This window comes from Lithobates pipiens, unplaced genomic scaffold (assembly GCF_037356315.1).
Source record: "Lithobates pipiens isolate NorthernLeopardFrog02 unplaced genomic scaffold, aLitPip1_a1.2 Scaffold_25, whole genome shotgun sequence".
Classification (NCBI taxonomy): Eukaryota; Metazoa; Chordata; class Amphibia; order Anura; family Ranidae; genus Lithobates; species Lithobates pipiens.
This window is the reverse complement of record NW_027507787.1, coordinates 62,159,016-62,182,567: the sequence shown is the minus strand read 5'-3', so window position 1 is coordinate 62,182,567 and position 23,552 is coordinate 62,159,016. Positions and strand designations below refer to the sequence as shown.

General features: G+C 44.0%; 1 protein-coding gene across 5 annotated transcripts in view; it reads right to left on the bottom strand.

Annotated features, from left to right (window-relative positions):
• Positions 1-23,552, bottom strand: part of USP54 (ubiquitin specific peptidase 54) — a 260,296-nt gene that overhangs the window by 141,059 nt on the left and 95,685 nt on the right. For all 5 annotated transcript variants that reach the window (XM_077454554.1, XM_077454558.1, XM_077454557.1 and 2 more), the window contains exon 3: positions 15,184-15,276. In XM_077454554.1, coding sequence (XP_077310680.1) covers positions 15,184-15,276 — 93 coding nt within the window. The remainder of the gene's footprint in view (positions 1-15,183; positions 15,277-23,552) is intronic.

Sequence of the window (23,552 nt, the reverse complement as noted above, 5' to 3'; positions counted from 1 at the left end):
CGGTTGATCGTGGAGGAGTCTTTTTGGCCTGGTCTATACCTGTTCCAGAGGGCTCCCTGCGATTCAACGGGCGGAAGGCCCCTAATGTTAGCTCATTTTCTTTCTTGTGGAACTGATGTGATGTACTACAGCATGATGTGTAATGCATTGTTGGAAATAATAAAGTTAATTGATAAAAAAAAAGAAAACAAATTTCTACAGGATAACAAATAAAGCAAATAAATTAAAATGCTAAATTCCACCACCCCCCGCCAATAAATATCATGCGCTCATCTCATTACACATCAGCCAGCAATTTCCTAAATGGACCACAAGCCTACAGGGAGACAGGTTTTGAATTTAAAGCGTTAGTTTAAGTTCACCTTTTTAGAAAAATTAACACCATACACCCTCCCCACCTCCATTGCCCAGTACTTAAAAGCTATCAGTGTCCACGCAGGTGGTCCAGTGGGCCGGTTATTTGTAATAACCACGCTTATCCCTCTTCCATGTGTAGTACTTCCAGGACAGACCAGATGGATTCACTGTGCATGCACTGACCAATCAGAATCACTTGGGTCCATCCCAGAAAGCTCAGCATCCCCAGAGGCAAGTGTAGCTGGGGACCAGTAGTTAAACTTTTAATTTTTTCTGAAAAGCGAACACTTAAAGCCCATTGGCTAAAGGTCAAGCATGCATTATGCCATCTCTCTGAAGAGAAATGTAGGACTTCAGCTGAATCGAGGTCAGTAATGTTGGGTATACATTGAATTGAAAGGGCAATGAGGAGCAGATGGCTGATTAAAACAGAACTGAAATACTGAAAGGTATTTGGGGGAAATGCCTATGCCAATTCTAACTTTCAGGAACTTTGGGGTGCTCAAGCAGCACTCGGAGATGGCAAGCTATTAGCGTAAAGGAGAATACATTATTGATTTGCTTTTAATATGGATTGTGTGAATCCGATCTGATTATTTATGAAGTATGCCCTTTTGCTATACGAAAGAGGAATATTTTAACAAACTAAAAAAATAATGCCCCCAGCTGACAATCTGGCCTACAGTGTCTGTTTTGAGACTTCCCTCATACATGAGGCTTCTCTTCCCTTAAGCCCTAGTTGTTAATAAATTGAGTAATGTCAGGCGGGAGAGAATGGAAATCTGCTAAAGTTTGAAGCTTGGCTAGAAAGGTTCAGGGAGGTTAAAAGCAAGACCAAAATGCAGACCAGACATACTACTTTCAGTCGACAGTCAGGGCAGAAGTTATATGGAAAAATGGTTTCAAACACAGAACACTCAGATACTGAAGTTTAGCTAGAATACAGGAAAGGTGGAAAGAGTGTCACAGATAATGTGCCTTAATGCTCTACACATTAAACGTGGAATTTTAATTATAATGTGTCATGTGGCATCTCAATAAGCCACAATGAACTTCCTCTCATAAATTGCTATCTTCACCAGTTATTTAACATGCTAGAATCTAGCCTAGCCGCATTGTCTACATACTGGTTTAATTATTAAATATTTTAAATAAATATATATTTGTTTGTATTCATCACTAATTACTAAGAGAAGCAGGCACTATTAAATTGTTGTTTTGAGGCCATGATGAGAAAATATTTTGTCACAAGAGCTTCTGTTTTTAGACCTCCCTACTTGTTACAACAAAACTGCTTTTCCATTCATTGTTGAAATCCCTTCCATCAGCTGACCTCATTAATGTTTGTGCTACATGATGAATTCACTCAGAAGGCAATTGATAGAAATACATGTAAGTAGGTCAGTGTCTAGCAATGCCATCTCTTCAACTGGACTTAAACTGTACATCTGAAGGAATTAAAACTCTAACGCTAAGAGCCGGTTCACACAGCGGGCGATGCGAGGCGACACGACTCGCCTCGCCTCGCTCTCGCAAGTCGCCCCCGTTCTGTACAATGGAACCGTTCTGAGAGGAGCGACTCGAGTCGCTCCGACTCAGAAAAAAGGTTCCTGTACTACTTTTGGGCGACCTCGGGGCGACTTGCATTGACTTCTATACAGAAGTCATCTGCAAGTTGCCGCTGAGGTCGCGGCAGGTCGCGGCGAGGCAAGTCGGAGTCGCCTCGCCTCGCCTGCAGTGTGAACCGGCCCTAACCCTTAGCAAAACTGTAAAATATCTGCTCAATGCAGCTGTCAATCTGATCTCCAGTGTCTCAAGTTAATGTTTATAGTAATATAGTGGATGTGACCTAACACAACCTAATTGTAACAATGACAAGCCTCCATCCCTGATATGTATTACAACAAAAGGAGGAAAGAAATGGGACTTTATATGAGGCAAGTCACTGAATGCATACCTTATTCAATTCATTTAAAAAAAAAATTAATAACAAATCACATTATAGAGGGTGTCAATATGAACTACAGAACACAGTATAATGTAATACATTTGCATACATATGTAACAGTTATGCAGAATAGGATAAAACATAATATGCATTATAGTTACAAAAGGACACTCATCCATTCGTAAAAATACAATTAACAATCAATTTTTCATGGTGAGCCAAAATGGTCTAGGCATCAGTTTGATGTAACTCGATGCACTTGTCATGGCTCATGCCAATCATCAGGAGTAAAATGCCCCGAAATGAAATCAGTAATATCTATAAGTATAGGATATCCTTTAAACTGAGAACAATCTCTCAAAATAAAGGTGTGTAACTTACAGTACGGCAAAATGGTTACGCCAAACCTTAAATCAAATGGAAGAGGAGGGACAAGGATGATCACCTCCCCCAGGGCTGAGGTGAGGAGTCCCATCCAGACCAGAGACAACAGCCAGGTAAAGACCAGGTGACCATGTCACGACCGTGTGAATCTGGTGTATACTTAACAGTCCACACTGCTCTGCAAGGATAATTAAGGTTTATAGTATTTTCTAAAAGCAAACTTTTTTGGTGTTGGATAGAATAGGTAAAGATTCAAGAACCTGCTAGTTTTTTTGTTTTTTGTTTTGTTTTTTACATTGTGCCCAGTTGAGATTTTCCTAACACTTCCAAGGGTCCATCCAAGTTTATTCGCTCTGAAGTGCTTGATTAAAGTGTTACTAAAACCAGTAATATGAAAATAGTTCATGCGCCTTCTGCCACCAAGACAAGTAAAAAAAAACAAAATGCATCTCCCAAACAGTGACACTGACACCAATAAAAAGTTTACAGAGGTTCTAGCCCTTCTGTACTCTATTCAAAATGAATAAATATTTTATGAAAGCAACAACTGAACCACATTCCATGCGTGAAGATGCTTAAAGGAACCCTGTCAAACAAGCGATGTAGAAGTATTAGATTTGTCAGCATACCAGTTTTTGCTTTCTGTTTTATTAGCTCAATTCCATTAGTCTCAATTTCATTGACAGATTCTGATACTATTTCTCAAGGGCCTTGTGGCCCCTTTTTTGAGCTGGGTAGTACCTGTAGTATATGCAAAGCTGTGCATATGAACCCATCAATTTTATACAGTGGTCTTGCCTCTTTCATGTCATCCTTATATACCAAGTATGAATGATTAAATGCATTTTTGAATAGAGTAGAAAATTTTCTGCGATGACTTGACTTGATGTATCTGACAAGCTTTTCCATATTAACCACTTCAGGACCGCCGTATTGCCATTGTACGTCAACACAATGGCACAGGCAGGCACAATCACGTAGATTTACGTGATTGCCTTCCAGCGGGTGGGGGGTCCGATCGGACCCCCTCCCGCTGTTTACGGCGGTCCGATTCGGTCCAGGAGCGCTCCGTGATGAGGGGATGGCCGTTGGTTTTCGGCCACCCCCTCTGGATCGCTCCTGGCCAATGAGAAGCTTCCTCCCCTGTGTATTGTTTACACAGGAAGGAGGAAGTGATGTCATTCTCCTCTGGGCGGTCTTTTTGACCAGACTACGAGGAGAAGACTAATAGTAAGTGTGCACCAACACTACACTGACATGTAGGTACACACAGGCACACAAACCCCCCCCCCGATCACCCCCCGCCCCCCCCAGTCACAGTGTCACTGATTGCATAGGTAGCTAGTTATTTTTTTAGGTTCACCGCCAGGTTTTTATATCGCTAGGTACCCCGATATACTACCCAATAATGGTTTTAACCCCCTGATTGCCGCTAGTTAACCCTTTCACCCCCTTTTGCCAGTGTCACTAAGCGATCGTTTTTCTGATCGCTGCATTAGTGTCGCTAGTGTCGCTAGGTAGCTAGTTATTTTTTTCACCCCCTTTCACCAGCGATCACAGTATAAGTGTCACTGGTGACGCTGGTTAGCCAGTTAGTTATTTAGGTTCCCCGTCAGGTTTTTATATAGCGCCAGGGACCCCCATATACTACCTAATAAAAATTTGAACCCCCTGATTGCCCCTAGTTAACCCTTTCACCACTGATCACCGTATAAGTGTTACGGGTGACTCTGGTTAGTTTGTTTTTTATAGCATCAGGGCACCCACCATTTATTACCCAATAAAGGTTTAACCCCCTGATCACCCGGCGGGTGATATCAATTAGGTTTTAGGGTCAGGGTCTGCGTCGCCCCAGGCAGCGCTAGGTTAGTGCCAGTACCGCTAACACCCACACGCAAAGCATACACCTCCCGTAGTGGTATAGAATCTGAAAAGATCAATATCTGATCTGATCAGATCTATACTAGCGTCCCCAGCAGTTTAGGGTTCCAAAAAAACGCATTGTTAGCGGGATCAGCCCAGATACCTGCTGGCACCTGCGTTTTGCCCCTCTGCCCAGCCCACCCAAGTGCAGTATCGATCGATCACTGTCACTTACAAAACACTAAACACATAACTGCAGCGATCGCAGAGTCAGGCCTGATCCCTGCCATCGCTAACAGGTTTTTTGGTAGCATTTTATATTCAAATCTGGAAGGCAGTGCTTGGTTTTCGGGGTCCCGTACGTGGCTAGGCTCCCAAAAAGTCCCCCACATGTGGTATCCCCGTACTCGGGAGAAGCAGCAGAATTTATTTTGGGGTGTAATTTGACTTCTGCCCATAGCATGTGTGAGCAATATATCATTTAGTGACAACTTTGTGCAAAAAAAAAAAAAGTTTTGTAATATTCCCGCAACTTTTGGCAAAATATAAAATATTCCATGGACTCAACATGCCTCTCAGTAAATAGCTTGGGGTGTCTACTTTCCAAAATGGGGTCATTTGGGGGGTTTTGTGCTATTTTTGCATTTTATGGCCTTCGAAACTGTGATAGGTAGTGAGGAGTTAAATCAAAAATTTGCACCCTTAGAAATCCTGAAGGTGGTGATTGGTTTTCGGGGTGCCGTGCGCGACTAGACTCCCAAAAAGTCCCACACATGTGGTATCCCCGTACTCAGGAGAAGCAGCAGAATGTATTTTGGGGTGTCATTTCACATATGCCCATAGCATGTGTGAGCAATATATCATTTAGTGACAACTTGGTGCAAAAAAAAAAAAGTTTGTAATATTCCCGCAACTTGTGGCAAAATATAAAATATTCCATGGACTCAACATGCCTCTCAGTAAATAGCTTGGGGTGTCTACTTTCCAAAATGGGGTCATTTGGGGGGGTTTTGTGCTATTTTTGCATTTTATGGCCTTCGAAACTGTGATAGGTAGTGAGGAGTTAAATCAAAAATTTGCACCCTTAGAAATCCTGAAGGTGGTGATTGGTTTTCGGGGTGCCGTGCGCGACTAGACTCCCAAAAAGTCCCACACATGTGGTATCCCCATACTCGGGAGAAGTAGCGGAATATATTTTGGGGTGCAATTCCACATATAACCATGGCATGTGTGAGCAATATATCATTTAGTGACAACTTTTTGTAAAAAAAATTTTTTTTTTTTTTTTTTGTCATTATTCAATCCCTTAGGACAAAAAAAATAAATATTCAATGGGCTCAACATACCCATCAGCAATTTCCTTGGGGTGTCTACTTTCCAAAATGGGGTCATTTGGGGGGGATTTGTACTGCCCTGCCATTTTAGCACCTCAAGAAATGAGATCGGCAGTCATAAATTAAAAGCTGTGTAAATTCCAGAAAATGTACTCGTTTGTAGACGCTATAACTTTTGCGCAAACCAAAAAATATACGCTTATTGACATTTTTTTTACTAAAGACATGTGGCTGAATAAATTTTGCCCTCAATGTATGACTAAAATGTAGTTTATTCGATTTTTCTTATAACAAAAAGAAGAAAATATCTTTTTTTTTCAAAATTTTCGCTCTTTTTCCATTTATATCGCAAAAAAAAAAAATCGCAGAGGCAATCAAATACCATCAAAAGAAAGCTCTATTTGTGGGAAGAAAAGGACGCAAATTTCGTTTGGGTGCAATATTGCATGACCGCGCAATTACCAGTTAAAGCAGCGCAGTGCGAAATTGCAAAAAGACCTCTGGTCCTAAAGGTGTTTATTGGTCCGGAGCTGAAGTGGTTAAAAGAATTTGAAAAAAATCAACTCTGTCGCCAAGTTAAACAAAGTCCATTCACACCACATGCAGTGGGCGGCTATTCTAGCGTAATCTCACTGCATGGCAAGACAAAATGCCTTCTATCTATCTGCCTGGTTCACACCACTATGTTGCGGTGGTGTGCACTGAAAAAAAAAATACAGTATGCAGTACCTTTTTTCAGCACAGGGCAGTGAAAGGCAATCTAAGTACCTTTTTTCCTAATCGATATACAGCTGACACATGACCCAGCTCTCTCCTAGACTGTTTGCAGGAAAACATAAGCAGGGGGAGCTTCTAGTCCTCTGCTGCTGGTCACATGTTCAAGATAAAATAAAAATAAAAACAGCCTTTGGAATACAGAGTAAAAATAAATAATACCAATAAACTATTTGAAGTTGTCATACAAATATATATTTGAAGTCAACATGGCGTAGGTGGATTTCTGCCAGTAACAGGCTGTGTCATGCCTCTCCAACATGTGTCTTAGAATAAGAGGGAGGTGAAGCCTTCATTAATCTACATGTAATATCCCACTCCTATTGGGTTTAGTTGGTTAGTGGACATGGAGAAGGAGAGAGGGAGGGAGTGGACTGTGATTTACCACTGTGTATACGCCCACTCTATAGTCACATGGGCTGCTCAGATGTGATGGGAGGAAATGCTCAGAATAGGAACTCACTGAAAACTGAGCATGTGCAGAGTTGCCACCACAACTGCAAAATCCCTAGCAGAATTGAGGACAAGGACCGAAGGTGGAGATAGCAGCAGTTATTTTTTTAGAATACAGAAAACAAATCTAATAGTGACTGAGTGAATATGAACGGCCTGTAATACACCATTTATTGATAGTTTATGATGAGAGTTTTGTGACACTTTAAAAAATAAAAAGCAAAACGGAGCAATGTGTCTAGATCAGACGATCATCACTGCACTGATTTCAGACAGACCACACCACACACCAGTCTCTGTGTTGCAACGCAGAGACTAGCATGAATGAACAAGCCCTAAGTGGCAAAAGATTTCCTTGACCAATCTGCAATAAGTTTTCAACAAACAGCCTTATAATACAAAAATAATAAAAATTCACAGAACTCTGCATCCACCCAAGTAAAATGCATGCAGACATCCCCCCTGCTGCCCTATTGCATTTTGACAGTGGAGACAGCGCCCACCCCCAATAGGAACATACAAATCAAATGCTGGTTTTGCAGCACAACAATTCGACAGATGCCAACCATTAGACTGGCCTTTGTTGAATAGACAGGGCTATACACACACAGATAAAAATTGTTCAGTTCCTGCTGAACCGGCTGAGGTTAGCTTAAGGGCCCTTTCACGCGATAGGCCTGCTCGGATCCGCCTATTCGTTTTTCCGGTGGATTCGAGCGGGCCACCCATTGACTTCTTTGGGCAGGCGGATGTAAGCGAAGAGCTGTGTCTGCTGACACCCGGCTGCCATCCGATAAGATACGCTCAAAACAGACATATGACGATACATTAGCCATCCATTCAGAGGACGGGAACGGATGAAAACTGACAGGTGGATCAGTTTTCGTCCGATCTCCCATAGAGGACAGCGGGGCTCTGACAGGTCCGTCCCTGCACAGTGAGCAAAACATTGATGCCTAAACATTTACATTAACGCAAGGAAAGCATTAAGGTAAAATATATTATGCCTTAGAACAACTAACGGCAAAAAACACAAAATGGCGCTTTAAGAATTCTGTAATCAAATCAGTACACACCAGAGATAATCACTGAACAGCTTTAAGTGTAAAGCCAGAAAGCAGTGCATTGTTTTAAAGGAAAACTCATGCTTTGCTATTCTTTAAGCATAATTACACTATTATATTTATTGTCCTTGTCATGTACTTTTAGACTGACCACAGAAGATTAGAACAGTTCAGCTGAAAATAAATTAAAAAAAATGCCATAACCAGCTGTGTTCAGGTTCATGTTTTGTTCTCCACAGTTTACTATGTTCCAGATTTAGATGTATGCCTAAATCTTCCCTTTCCTCTAAAGCCTGATCTACGTTTGGATCTCATTTCAAATGCTCCTGACTGGCCCTGAGGAAGCACTGCCTGTTTTAACCTTATTTTTGTTGACGAGCGTGCCGCGTGGAGTGTTTGCAGCTCTTCCCCATTTGCTTACGTGTCTAGAGCTACGCGCTAGGTAAACTTTGCCCCGAGTGCAAAGCAAAGTATCGCGGCCATGGCATGTAAACAACCCCATCCGCCGCCTATTGCAGCTTAAGGAGGGGCAGCTGGCGTGTACCAAAAGCGCGTCTTAATCGTGCATTTTTCCCTCATCCCACGCACCTCTAAATTAATCCTTAAAATGCTGTCTTTTCAGTGTTCACCTTTTAAGCTTAAAAGCCATTTCACACCGACAGCATGGGGGTATCGACGGTAAAGCCCCGCTTTACTGTAGTTTTAGAAGCGCTTTGCAGGCGATTTGGCGGCACTGCCCATTGATTTCAATGGGCAGGGGCGCTTTAGGGGGGGTGTATACACTGCTCTTAGATCGCCTCAAAGAATCTGTTTGCAGGACTTTTTTTGATGTCCTGCCAGCACAGCACTCCGGTGTGAAAGCACTCAGGCTTTTTACATTGGGATTGCAGATGAGGCATTTTTTCAGGCGCTATTTTTAGTGTGAAAGGGGTCTTAAAGTGTAAGAGGAGTCAAAAAAAAATGTTTTCCCTATTAATAGTAAGTTAATTATCTTTATCTCTGATATAATACATTTTCTGGCTAGCTGATGGTTTAGCTTAGAAAGCCTTATTGAAGCGAATCAGCTTCTTCATGTTCTTTACCGAAAACATTAACACCCTTCGTCTGAATTTGCTAAGCTGTCTCACTTTCTGAAAAGGAAGTTGTGGTTCTTAGACAGGCATGCCTAGACCTGCCCAGCACCACCCCTTCTTATCCTTCACAGAGCATGATCGCCTCCTGCATTCATTGCCTTGTTACAATGCAACATGCTGCAGATTTTCTACAGTGTAGAACCACATGTTTTCTGGATGCCACTGTGTGCACGGTGTGGCACTGTGATGGGCATGTGTGGCACAGGCCCAGCTGCTGTGAATGGCAGAGGGATATGGGGAAGAAATATAAAAGAAATAAGGTACAAAGGAACATTTTTGACAGTTTGGAAGGATTCAGATCGATTTCTATTGCTCATTACGTAAGTAATGAATTTAAGGCTCAGTTTCCACAAGTGGAACTTGTCATGCGACTTTGGAAACAGTCACATCATAAGTCACAGCCCACTGATTTCAATGGCAAACATTCCCATCTATGCGACCTTGAAAAGGTGCCTGCACTACTTTGATGCAACTTTTGATGCGACTTTGATCTAGAGCGTAAAGTTGGATCAAAGCTGCACTCAGTCGCACAGCTTTGGAGTCGCACTAGTGGAAACGTAGCCTAAGGTTAGGGTGTGACTTTGATGCAACTGAGTGCAGCTTTGATTCAACGTTACACTCTGGATCAAAGTAGCATCAAAGTATTGCAGGTACCCTTTCAAAGATGCTAATTTTGAAAGTCGCATAGATGGGAAAGGGTACCATTAAAATCAATGGGCTGTGACTTGTCATGCGACTTTATGTGTCCAAAGTCCAGCACAGCTATACTGTATATGTGCACTGCACCTGCCAGCCTTCTTGTGTGGATGGGTCTTTTTTTATTTCTTAATTTTCTCATTAATTAGGGTGCACAATACATCTTTATTGATGAGAGAACACTGGGCAGGAACCTATGATTAGTTCCTCCCATCTGCATAAGCCCACTGGCTACACAGGAACAGTGTCCCTCCCTGGAAGTGATGGCACTAGCTTCCAATAACCACACCCACTGGCTGCTTTTAGACTCAAAAGGAAGTAGAATTGAAGTGATGCAATGACACAGGATACTGCAAAATAAAAAGGTAGAAAAAAATAGGATTTTTTGTACTCACCGTAAAATCCTTTTCTATGCAATTCACCGACTGACACAGCTCCTCTCTTGGCCATTGGGTTGTTACGCCACCTTTAGGAGAATACTAGGCATTACATGTTATGTAAAACACAGAACTTTCCAGTTCCGCTAAAGGGGCGGACCCTTCGTTAACAACCCTCCAGCCTGCCATGCAGTCATCAGTATGTCAACAAGCAGTATAACATAAAGAGAAAAAAAAAGGAGGGGCGGGTGCTGTGTCGGTCGGTGAATAAAGGAGAAAAGGATTTTACGGCGAGTACAAAAAATCCTATTTTCTCTTATATTCACCGACCAACACAGCTCCTCTCTTAGCCATTGGGACGTCCCCAAGCAGTGCCAAACGAGGGGTGGGAAAACAGCATAAAAACTTCATCCACCATGGCAAGTGGGAACTAGTGTAACTTTACCCACAAAAAACAACAGTGCGTGGAAAAAAAAAAAACACCAAAAAACCCTCAACAGGAGTGACTACCCACAACCGCACCAAAAAACTGCGGAATGTAATGCAACCGTGCATTAACTTAAGGTACTGCGTTTTTACCCAAAAACCGGGGAAAAGAAAAATATTGCATACCCAATTGCAACTATACGGCCGCCTGCAAAACTTTGCGGCCAAAAAAGGCATCAGCCGATGCACTGACGTCTACCTTGTAGAAATTGTTAAACGCGTGGACAGACGACCAGGTCGCCGCTTTACACACTTGACGACAGGCGCTTGGTGTCGGAAGGCCCAAGATGTTCCGATTGCCCTTGTGGAGTGGGCCATGACCGGAAAGGGGGGCACCTGCCCCTTCAAGGTGTAGGCTTGTAATACAATCTGTCTGATCCACCTGGAAATGGTGGCCGACGAGACTGCCATGCCTTTCTTTGGACCAGCCACCAAAACAAACAGTGAGTCTAACTTCTGAAAGGGAGCCGTGGCAGACAAATACACCTTCAGAGCCCGAACCACGTCCAGAGCATGAAGGGCCACCTCCTTAGGATGTGTCAGCTTAGGACACAGAGATGGTAACACAATGCCCTCATTGACGTAAAAATGCCGAGACCACCTTCGGCAGAAAAGACGGTTGCCGACGCAACACCACCTTATCCTTGTGTATAACCAGATAGGGCGACTTGCAGGACAAGGCCGCCAGTTCCGAAACCCTCCTGGCCGACGTGATGGCCACTAGAAGGACCACTTTCTGGGAAAGAGTCAACAGGGGAATCTCCCTCATATTTTCAAATGGCATCGATAACACCTGGTTTAGATCCCATGGGGGTAACGGTGGACGCACCGGAGGGACTACATGTCGCACCCCTTGAACAAAGGTACTCACCAGTGAGCGAGACATCACGGATCGTTGGGAAAAAAAAAAAAAAGACAGCCAGGGCTGATATTTGTCCTTTAATGGTGCTTAACGCCAATTTCTGGTCTACTCCTTGCTGAAGAAACAGCAGGATTCTGGAGATAGAAAAGGAGCAAGGATGCCATCCTTTCGCCTCACACATGGAGATGCAAGCCTTCCAGGTACAATGATAAATCTTCCTAGAAGAGGATTTATGCACTCTCAACATAATGGGGATCACAGACTCGGACAGACCCCGGTTCCTCTACACCTGGCTCTCAATGGCCATGCAGTTAAAGCCAGCGATGGTAAAGCAGGATGGAGAATCGGACCTTGAGACAGAAGGTCCTCTCGTAATGGCAGTCGCCAGGGGGCGTCTGCCACCAGCCACACTAGGTCTGCATACCAAGGCCACTGAGGCCAATCTGGGGTGACCAGAATTACTGGGATCCCCTCGACTTCCACTCTGCAGAGCAGACGTGGTAGCAGCTTTAGTGGAGGAGAGGCGTAGATCAGCTGATACTGATCGCACGGAGCCACCAGCCTGTCTGTCCAAGGATCTCCTGTCCTAGACACGAATCTCGGCACCTTCCAATTGAGACGGGAGGCCAGAAGACCCACGTCTGGTGTGCCCCACTGCAGGCACAGCAGCCTGAATACCTCTGGATGCAATGGCCATTCTCCTGGGTCCAGCATCTGGCGACGCAGATAGTCCGCCTGCCAGTTCTCCACTCACAAGATGTAAATGGCCGGCAGAGCTGGAACATGTCGCTCTGCCCACCGAAGTGAGTGAGTGACCTTCCGTGTGGTGTCTGAGCTTCTTGTTCCTCCTTGGTGATTGACATATGCCACCGCAGTGGCGTTGTCTGACTGGATCCTGATCGAACGCCCTAGCAGTCTCATCGACCATGTGGAGAGGCATAGCCTGATCGCTCTAAGCTCAAGCAGATTGATCGCATTTTGGATTCCTCCGTCGACCAGAGGCCCTGAGCCGACTGAACCCCCATCACTCCACCCCAGCCAGATAAGCTGGCGTCCGTTGTGATCACTGTCCATTTTAGGAGGCAGGAACAACTTCCCGGACTGAAGCACCAGGGACCTCAGCCACCGGATCAGTGAATCTCTGACTAACTAGCTCACCTGAATCTGCTGATCCAGGGACAACGGAGATTTGTCCCACTTTGTCAAAATCTCCTTCTGCAGAACTCTGGTGTGGAACTGGGCATATGGTACTGCCTCGAAGGAGGCCACCATGAGTCCCAGGACTTGCATGCAGAAGCGAAGCGACGACCACTTGCGGTTCATCAACAGTTTTACAGCAGTTCTGAGAGTCTGCAGCTTGTCTCAAGGAAGAAAAAAACTCTCGCTTCCCTGGAGTCCAGCAGCAAGCCTAGGTACTCCAAACGCTGGGTCGGTACTACCACGGACTTGTTTAGGTTTAACAGCTACCCAAATTCTTGCAGGGTCTGCATAGTGATCGCCACATTCTCCTGTAACTCTGAGGCGGAAGATGCTCTCAGTAGGAGATTGTCTCGGTATCCCACGATTGCAATCCCTCGTTGCCGTAGCAACGATAAAACTGAAGACAATACCTTGGTAAAGACTCGGGGGGGGGGGGGGGGGGAGGGGGGCGATGCCAAACCAAAAGGGAGAGTCACAAACTGGTAGTGGGCTTTCCCGACTGCAAACCGCAGAAACTTTTGATGCCAGAGGCATATGAGTATGTGCAGGTACGCATCCTGGATGTCTAAGGAAGCCAGGGAGTCCCCTCGATGGAGTGCAGCGACTACTGAGCTAACTGATTCCATTTCGAACCTCTGCACTTTCACAAAGTGATTGAGGGCTTTTAGATCCAAGATTGTAGTTCCCAAGAAGGAAGGGGTACGTCTAAACAGGTTTGAGTAGAACCCCTGGAAATGTTCCGATTCCGGAACAGGTGCAATCACCCCACGATTCAGCAGGTCCCTTACGGCCCCCAAGAGGGCCTCCCGGCGAGCCGGGAGAACGGGAATGCTGGAGGGGAAGAATCTGTTTGGCGGCCAAGAGAGAAACTATCTTGTAGCCTGAGGAAATCAGATCGCAGACCCATTGGTTGGACAGTCGAGAGGACCACCGGGTTGCAAACTCCCGAAGGCGACCCCCCACCCGAGACATGGGTGGGGGCAAACCTTCATGCAGTAGCACTTTTGTTCGCAGGCTTGTTAGGCATGTGGTTCCAGGGATGTTTCTGTCCTTCCGTGGTCGTCCTGTCGGGCTGGGGACGTTTGGCCGAAGCTCCGGGCGGACGAAAAAGCCGTTTGCGAGCAGAAAAGGAGGGCCCTTGCCTACGGCGTGGCTCCTTAGCCTTCCTGGCCTGAGAGCGTTGTGTACTTTTACCACCAGTGGCATTCTTAATAATGTCATCCAAAGAGGCTCCAAAAAGCCGGTCACCAAGGAAGGGAAGATCTGTTAGGGCTTTCTTGGATGCCTGGTCAGCAGACCAGCATTTCAACCAAATCAGGCGCCTCAGCACCACTGCTGACACGGAAGCCCTGGATAACGGGGGGAGAGTATCCAGGACCGTGTCACAAATGTACTCAAGGCCTTGCACTAGTTGGTCTGCTAGTTCCACGCAGACAGGAGAAGCCTGTTCTCCCAATTCACGGTGCTTCAACTTTGCCCACTCAGTGTCTGCGTGGGATGCCAGTACTGGTCGCACAGCTGACCCCCACAACCGTAAACAAGGAACGAGCCACTGCCTCCGCCTTCCTGTCCGTGGGATCCTTAAAAGCAGGAGTCCCCTCTACCGGGATCGTGGTTACTTTGTTTAACCTGGATACTGGGGGGTCCACGACCGGAGGAGCCGACCACTTTTTGAGAAGGCTCTCCTCAAAGGTGTAATGCACTGTCATGTATTTTGGGACCGAGAAAGTCCGTTGCGGTCGACCCCATTGCTTGTAAATGAACTTGTCAAAATAAGTCAGATACGGGAACACCTTAGGTGAACGGGCTGGCTTTCGGGACCCATTATTAAAGATTGCAGGGGAGAATTTGTTAGGGTGGACTTTCACTTTAAGGCCCATACGCATCAAAAAAAGCATACAAAAAATACTTCTTTTAAGCGATCGTATGATGATCTGATCGTTCGTACACAGCTTTCATTCGAAATTTTATAAACACGAACATTTTCTCATACGTTTTTCCTTAAATCCACACATTTTTTGTTTGAAAATACAAATATCACATTACATCACTTTTGAATTTTTATTCTATTGTACGAGAATTTTCTTACGTTAGTAAACTCTTCTTTTTTAGCATACAAAAACAAAAAACAAAAAAAAGGAACGGACATCATTCGCTTGATAATCCCATCGTGCGTACTAGGCTTAACAGTATGTGATCATAACTGACCATAGTGATGAGGTAGTATGAAAATAAAGCACAACTTTATCTACCTTAAGAGCACAGAATATACAGGAATCCCCCATACACTTGTGTGTAGTTAGCTGTCGGAAGCTCCTTCGAAATATGTCAAGATGCCACAAAACCTGCCAAAGGAAAAAAAGATATTAGTATATATTAAATCAGCAACATTCAATGCAAACAGCTATAAAACATATGGCTTAACATGTCTGAGACTCTGATAGTCAGCTTCTCTACGACAAAAGGTGTTTTCTAAAATGTGTATAAATCCTTAATCCAAACATTGCACTGTGTACTTGGGACCACATCACACTGGACATTTTATTGCAGTTACAGAATCGCTCTCCTTTATGTTTTTGTTTCTAGGGGGAGAAAAAAAAAAACTGTCAGTCATAGGTCTGTGCGCACAAACATTCCAAGTCATCTGTAGCTTAAAAGCGGAGCTCCACCCAAAGAGGGAAGCTCCGCTCATTTGCCTCCTCCCCCCATTTGGCCCCTTTCGGGGGAGGGACGGATACCAGGTTTTGACAGGTACCCACTCCCACTTCCAGCTGACTTTGCCACAGCAAATCGATCCGGAATTTCGCCCCACCCCTCCTCCTCCTTCCCCTACTGCCAGGCCATTCACAAAGTGCAGTGTGCTTCACGTAGTAGGGAGCCGGCTGTGAAGGTTTCACTTACCCAAGATGGCAGCAGCGGCACCAAAGAGCCAATTGAAAACTGGCTCAGGGGAAGACACCGCTGGATTCTTGGACAGGTAAGTGCCCTAATATTGAAAGTCAGCAGCTACAGTATTTGTAGCTGCTGACTTATTTTTTTTCTGAAGGAGCCTGGAGCTCTGCTTTAAATCACTGGGCCACTGCCTTTTTGCAGAATTTGGCGCAAATGATAGAATTGACAGCTTCAGGAGCAACTCATGCTATTCAATGCAGTTGCTGATGATTATGGAACACCAGCAATTTCTAGCTGCATAGACAAAAAAAATGCTACTGCAGAAACTGTGTAGCCAACTACAAATTGCCAGATAAACAAGCAGAAAGATTTGTAGGTACTACAGAGTTGCTAGTGCTAGCAAAAACAGTATAGATGAGAAGGTTGAAGAAGGGGTTAACTAGAAAAATAAATAAATAAAAATCACCTTACAGGTTTTAAAGCAGTTCACAGAATAATCTGTAATGTGCTCCAAGACCCCTTTCACACCGCCGAGCCTATAGCATCGGCGGTAAAACGCCGCTATTTTTAGCTTTGACCCCCCGCTAGCGGCCGAGAAAGGGTTAAAACCGCTCGCAATATGCCACAATAGTGGCATTTTGCCGGCGGTAATACAGAGCTGCCCGATTGATTTTAAAAGGAAACACCGGTGGAGGAGCAGTAAACACACCGCTCCAAAGCTGCTGGCAGGACTTTTCCTGACGTCCTGCCAGCGGTAAATGACAGATTTACTGGCTCCTTCCTCAGCTCTCCATCCTGACAGATCTGGGGGAGGGGGGAGGGGGGATCGGAGAAGGGCATGAAAGGGGATCAGAGGAAGAGCGGAAAAGGAGCGAAAGAAGACAAGAGGCGGACTGGAGGACAGTGCGGGGATCTTAGGAGCATGGAGAAGGAAACGAAGGAGAACACAGGGGACAGTGAGGGACGATCGTTTGGTAGTGGGGGCCGTTACAAGCACCGATCAATTAAGCAGCTGAAAGCTGTGGGAGGAAGGAGGAGGAAGGAGGAAGGAGGAGGAAGGAGGAGAAGTGGCTGTCCGCTTCTTTATTGAAATCTATACAGACTTGTAACGGCCCCCACCGGCGCAACGATCATCCCCTGACAGCCAAGGTATCGGATTAGGAATCCGAGCACAAGTGTTCATGTTTTATAGTCGATGATAAAAAAAAAAAAAAACAAACACACTTTTCAGTCTTTTTTCATTCATATCACAAAAAAAAAAAAAACCCAGTGGCGATAAAATACTACCAAATGAAAACTATTTGTGTGAAAACAATTATATAAATTTTGTTTGGGTACAACTTTGCATGACCAGACAATTACCAGTTCAAGTAGTGCACTGCTAAATAGGAAAAATGGCCTGGTCACGAAGAGGGTAAAACCTTCCGGAGATTAAGTGATATTACCCAGTGACAATTTAGTCTCAGTTTTTGAATGCACGAGGGCTATAAATATGCTAAAAAAAAAATAAAAAATAAAAAAAAAAAGCTGATCTCCTGGGAGCCAATCTGTGCTTTATCCAGCTCCCTCCCCAATATCAACCACTACCACCACAGATAGCCATATCATGCTGAGGAGATGTTGCTCTTAAAAGGAGACGTCCAGGCAAAACCTAACGCTAAACCTGCTCTGTGCCACATTCTAAGCCTAACCTATCTAACCCTGAAAAGCAAAACTCTCTGTATTTACCTATTCTGCACCCGAGCCAGGCCGCTCTCCAATGGCAGATGCTGTGTGCAGGAGAGGACCGACCAACCGTGAAATGAATAGGAAGTGTCATCACCCACAGACTTACTATGTGGCTTCCATTGTTGGATGCCTCTCCTGCACCCACCTACACTGCAAAGCCGCGGCTGGCAGCTGATGCTGGGACCAGACCGGCTGCAGGATAGGCAAGTATAGCGATTTTTGCTTTACAGGGTTAGAGAGATTAGATTTGAATGTTACACGGAGCAGGTTCAGCATTAGTTTGGTTTTGTCTGGACTTCTCCTTTAACTGCTTCCCCACCAACCGCCATAGTTATACTGCTGCAGGTTGGCTCCCCTGCACAAGCAGTTGTAGCTATATGTCGGCTCACGGGGTCGGGATAACAGGTGCATGCGTGCGCCCGCTGCACAGCAGGGGGTGCCGGTGCTCGTGGCCGAGACGCGACCGCCAGCCACGAGCGCTCGTGACCAGGAGACACAGAACAGGGACAAGTGTGTGTAAATACACACTTCCCTGTTCTGTCAGGAGTGACAGATCGTGTGTTCCTATTAGATAGGAACCACGATCCATCATTTCCTCCAGTCAGTCCCCTCCCCCTGCCTTTAGAATCACCTCCCAGGGAACACAATTAACCCCTTGCGCGCCCCCTAGTGTTAACCCCTTCACTGCCAGTGACAATTTTTACAGTAATCAATGCAATTTTGTAGCATTGACCGCTGTATTAATGCTAACGGTCCCAAAAATTTGTCAGAATTGTCCTATGTGTTTGTCAATTAAAGCGACGCAGTGCCGAATCGCAAAAAGTACTCTGGCCAGGAAGGGGGTAAATTCTTCCGGGGCTGAAGTGATTAAATAATTTAAATTGAAAAAAAATTGAAATGCGCCACAAATCTGACAGTAAAACGGTGCTAAAAATAGCAGCGTTTTACCACCGATGCCAGGGGCAGCACAGTGTGAAAGGGGTCTTACAGTAGCATTCATACATTACCTTTACATGTGTATTTATGAATACTAAGAATAGTTTTCTTAACTGGTTTAAATGGCCCTCGGCTATTCTGATCTTCCCAAATAATAAAGTGTTCAGTATGTTTGATAAAATTGTTCAATTATAGCAAGCCATTCCAAATATTTTACTTGAGACAAGGCAAACAGTACAATTGGGTAGCATATCTAGGTGAATACATTCCCACAAGCTGGAACAATATTGTTTTATTAACAGAGAGTGCGTTCAGAAAGGCTTGTCTCTAAGAAACTTGACATTCCCCAAGAATAGTCTGCAAGTGAGAAAATACTCAATAGTGTAGCCAGTAAAATTCTGGCCCTGCCCAATTTTCAGCTCAAAGCTATGCAAAACAAAATACCATCACGGAAATTCTCTATAAAGTCTTAGTCATAAGACCATGATGGGAACACCCTGTTGACTGCATGGAGCAAATTATATTAGGTTATTAAAATAGCAACCTCATTAAGAATACTATAACCTGACATATCCTGCTGACTTCAGATGCTTTCACAGTGAGTAAGAATCTATTCAAATTATAGTAAAAGTTACAACATATACTGCTGTGCAAAAGTTTTAGGCAGGTGTGAAAAAAGGCTGTAAATTAAGAATTCTTTCAGAAACTGAAGTGTTAATAATGCATTTTTATAAATTACCAAAATGGAAAGTAAATAAACAGAAGAGAAATTCCAATCAAATCAATATTTGGGGTGATTACCCTTTGCCTTCAAAACAGCATCAATTCTTCTAGGCACACTTGTACACAGTTTTTAAATGCACTCAGCGGGTAAGTTTTTCCAAAAATCTTAGAAAACTAACCACAGTTCTTCTGCCCCAAATCCTTCTGTCTCGTCATATAATCACATACCTCCCTGATGTTAACATGGATAAATATCCGCCTGTATTTCTTAGCATTGTGGACACCATTGGTCCTGACTAAATCTCTTACTCCATTTAGGGGAAGGGGCTGATGGAGTTGGTATATGTACTCTATAAAGCAATGTTTGTTTTTGTTTTTTTAGTAAAACACAGAAAAAGTGGGCTATGTGCCAACAAACTATATTTCTACTGCTTTATTGTTTGTATGTATTAAAGCGGGAGTCCGCCGTTTTTTTTTTTTTTTTTTTTTTTTTAAAGCCAGCATCTACAAATACTGCAGCTGCACACTTTTAAAATAATGAAAGGAAGGAAAGGAAAAAAAGAGTGGGTTGCGCTAGAATAAAAAATATATAAAATATGAGCAAATTTACACCAATGTAACCCCGTGACCACGTCCCATAGTGACGAAACGCGTAGGGAGAGGGAGCGACGTCCTGACGCCACTAGCTCACGTGTTTGTTCCGGAAGTATTGGGCGCTACATATCGAGACCGGCCGGCTCGAATCTGTTACGCGACTTGTTTAAGTGACACTCTGTAAGTGCGCAATCTGTATTTTTACTTTATTACATTTTTTTGGGTTTTACACTATTGCGAGTTTTATCTCCTTTATGAAAACCGATGAGAGGAAGTTTGTTTGGAGGCTGGGAGAAATAACGGGTTCCTGTATCTTCCTTATCCACCTGTGAATACCCTGGACTGGGGGAGTCAGTCATTTGCGCTGTATGGTTCTCTGTAACAAGGAACCAAATACCTTTGGTAAGCAGCAGTAATATCTGTGGTGGAGGTCGTGCACTATTCACATCAATTTTGGATGGTTTGCTGTCACTGTATCACCGTGGAGTTATTGCAAACATATTTTTTCTCTAAAGACTTTATGGACATTATAATATACTTTTCTCACTGTTTATAATTATGTTTCACTAATGTATTAAGCAAATTGCATTTTTGGAAAAAATTCTTTTTTTTATTTCATTTTTTATTACCTACACAGTTTGATTGGCTGGTTTTTGGTTATTAGATTAATCAACTACTATCTATGTTGTTTGTATTAGCAATAGGGATCTACACTTGTTATCTTCATTGATACATTACAGTCCATTCCTACGCAATTTAATCTCTTTTTGCACAGGATTGACAAAATTATTTATTCAGTTATCCACATTTTTGTAACTTTGCTCATATTTTATATATTTTTTATTCTAGCGCAACCCACTCTTTTTTCCTTTAATGCCAAATGTAGTATAACATTTGGGTTTGCTGCTCACTTTTCTTTAATTATTTTTTTTGACAAGCGCGGTTTCCCCTTTTTTCTATTTTAAAATAATGACACTTACCCGCCCAGCGTGCCCGCGATGTCGGCACCCGAAGCAGATCTCTCGATCGTCTCTCGGGTGCTGCCGCCGCCATCTTGGGTATAGGAATCAGGAAGTGGAGCCTTTCGGCTTCATTTCCCGGTTCCCTACTGCGCATGCGCGAGTCGCGCTGCGCAATAAGGATGGTCCCCGCTGTCTCTGGGATCCGTGTGTTTCCCAGCAGGCAGCGGGGGACCTTCGGAAAGGGGCGTAGATTCTGCGGAAAGGGGCGTACCTTCTGCATAATCTACCCCGGAAGTGGGTGCAGATACCTGTACTGTACAGGTATCTGCACCCCCCTCCCCCCTGAAAGGTGCCAATTGTGGTGCCGGAGGGGGGGAGGGTTCCAATGAGCGGAAGGTCCACTTTAGGGTGGACCTCCGCTTTAACTGCTTGCTGACCAAATAACAGCTATACGATGACAAGTAGAATGCGCATCTTCACTGGTCTCACAATTCTATTACGATTATGTTAACAATTTGATTCGATTCCGTGATGCATCACAATTACTGCCCATGGTTTTGATCAAAAAAAAAGAAAGAAAGAAAAGAAAATTTCCTGCATGTAGCAAAGTCTAAACACAGCAGACAACTTAGGCCACATACACACTCTTAGCTGGCTGCTCCTTCTATTGGCCAATAGAAGCAGCAGCCAGCTCTGAGCACGTATCCTTCACCACTGCAGCCCTGACTAACAAGATTCCAGCCCTGCCTTGGTCCAATCAGACGCCAGTGACATCACTTCCTGTTCCACGGTCCATGCTGGTCAGTGTGGACCCTCCTGGTTCCTGGTGAAACACTGATCCATTCCAGCCAGCTGTTCAATCCTTTCCAGTTATCCAGAACAGCGGTGAGACCCGCAGAGCCATATGGAATACCAAGACTGCACTTCACTTTGACGAGCATGCATCTTCCATCATCTTGTAAGTGTTTTTAATCTTATCCTATTAAAGTTTTATCACTACACTCAGGTTGGCGCCTCCCCCTCCATGTTTTTTTCCCTTACGATGCCGCATTCTGGACTGCTGAATCGCAATGCATCGATGCTGCAATTAAATTCAGCAACCCTCTGCTGTGCTAGATCATGTACTAGGTGAGTGATCATGCACTTCCAGGTAGGGACGACCTGGCTGTGCTGTGATTAAACACAGCAGATGTCGATCAGTGGGTGCTGGCCAATGGATTACTGTCGGCACTCACCGATCATCATGAATTTGCACAGGACAGAGCCCTGCCCATGTAAACAAGGCAAAGCCGTGTCCTGTCAGCATGGAAGTAATGGATTTTCTTTCCCCGCAAAGCAGGGGAAAAAATACATTACTTGCCCTAGGAAAAACAACATACAGTACACCAAAACACAGGCACTCATTTAACCTTTTAATCACCCTAGATGTTTAACCCCTTCCCAGCCAGTGTCATTAGGACAGTGACAGTGCATGTTCTCAATTTTTCAGATGAAAAACTTTCCATCGCAAAATTCCGATCATGTGTATGCAATTCCGTCGCGCAAAAACTCACGCATGCTCACTCAGAATCAACTATGAGATGGAAGCTATTGGCTACTGGGTATTGAACTTCCTTTTTTTAGTCCCGCCGTACATGTTGTACGTCACTGCATTCTTTCTGCTCAGAATTTGGTGTGACCGTGTGTAGGCAAGACAGCTTGAGCGAAATCCTGTCGGAACTCCGTCAGGAAAACCCTCAGAGCTTTTTCCGACCAAAATTCCAATCGTGTGTACGCGGCATTAGGCTTAATGTACACGGGATATTTTACAACCTCCACTGAACAATTTAACTTGAAAGACGCTATTGCGTTTCAGAGTGTTTAAAAAAAAAAAATTGTTTTTTAAATGGTCAAAAATTTTCTCCATTAAAAACGCCTGTAAACTAAATGTGGCTAAACGAGAGTTACTGCGTTCACAAGCTGTTACAGGCATTTGGCGTTTCAAATGCCTCTGAACATCCGTCCTGAACACATTTTTTTGTTTTCCAAAAAAATGCTTCTAAATGTAATAGCCTAGAAACAATTTTAAATGGCCCTGTGTACATAAGATAACAGAGGAGAGTTCAGGGGTAGATGCAAAAAAAAAAAAAAAAAACGCACAACTGCTCCTAAACATCCGTTTATCAGCAGCAGTGTATATGAGTACACTTACACTAAGTATGCCTTACTGGGATGTAACAATTTTCCTAAGCAACACAGTATGGTGTTTTCCCATGATATTCAAAATTAATGGGCTTTTTAAAAATAGAGAAAGGATAGCAAGGATATTAAACTTGAAAATTTTTCTTATCAAGTACATGCCAAGCAGTAGACAAAAAAGGTAGGTTTCTGAATTGCCTCTGATTTGTGTGTCAATAAAATAGACATGCCACAGGGTTGCAGAATACAAAGTGATTCTGCAGGCACATATCAGGCACCCACTGCTGTCAAACCGTACTTTTAGTTATCCTGCCCAATGATCCAATCTGCCAATAGAGCCCTCACAGCAGCTATTCAAATATCTAAAGTTGTTAAAGTCAATATTTGCATATAGCAAGGACCTCTCTTTGTCATATCAGAGTGCTCTGGTGACAAGCAGTAAGTTACAGTTGGTGGCATGGGGAAGGAACTGTCTTTTACAACCAAAAATGTACGTTTCCCATGGTGCTCTGTACAGGAAAATAACATTTGGCACCAGAAGGTGCCAGCTGGGAGCCTAGGAGGAAATTTAGCATTTTGTGATTCATGCGATATACACAATTCTTTTC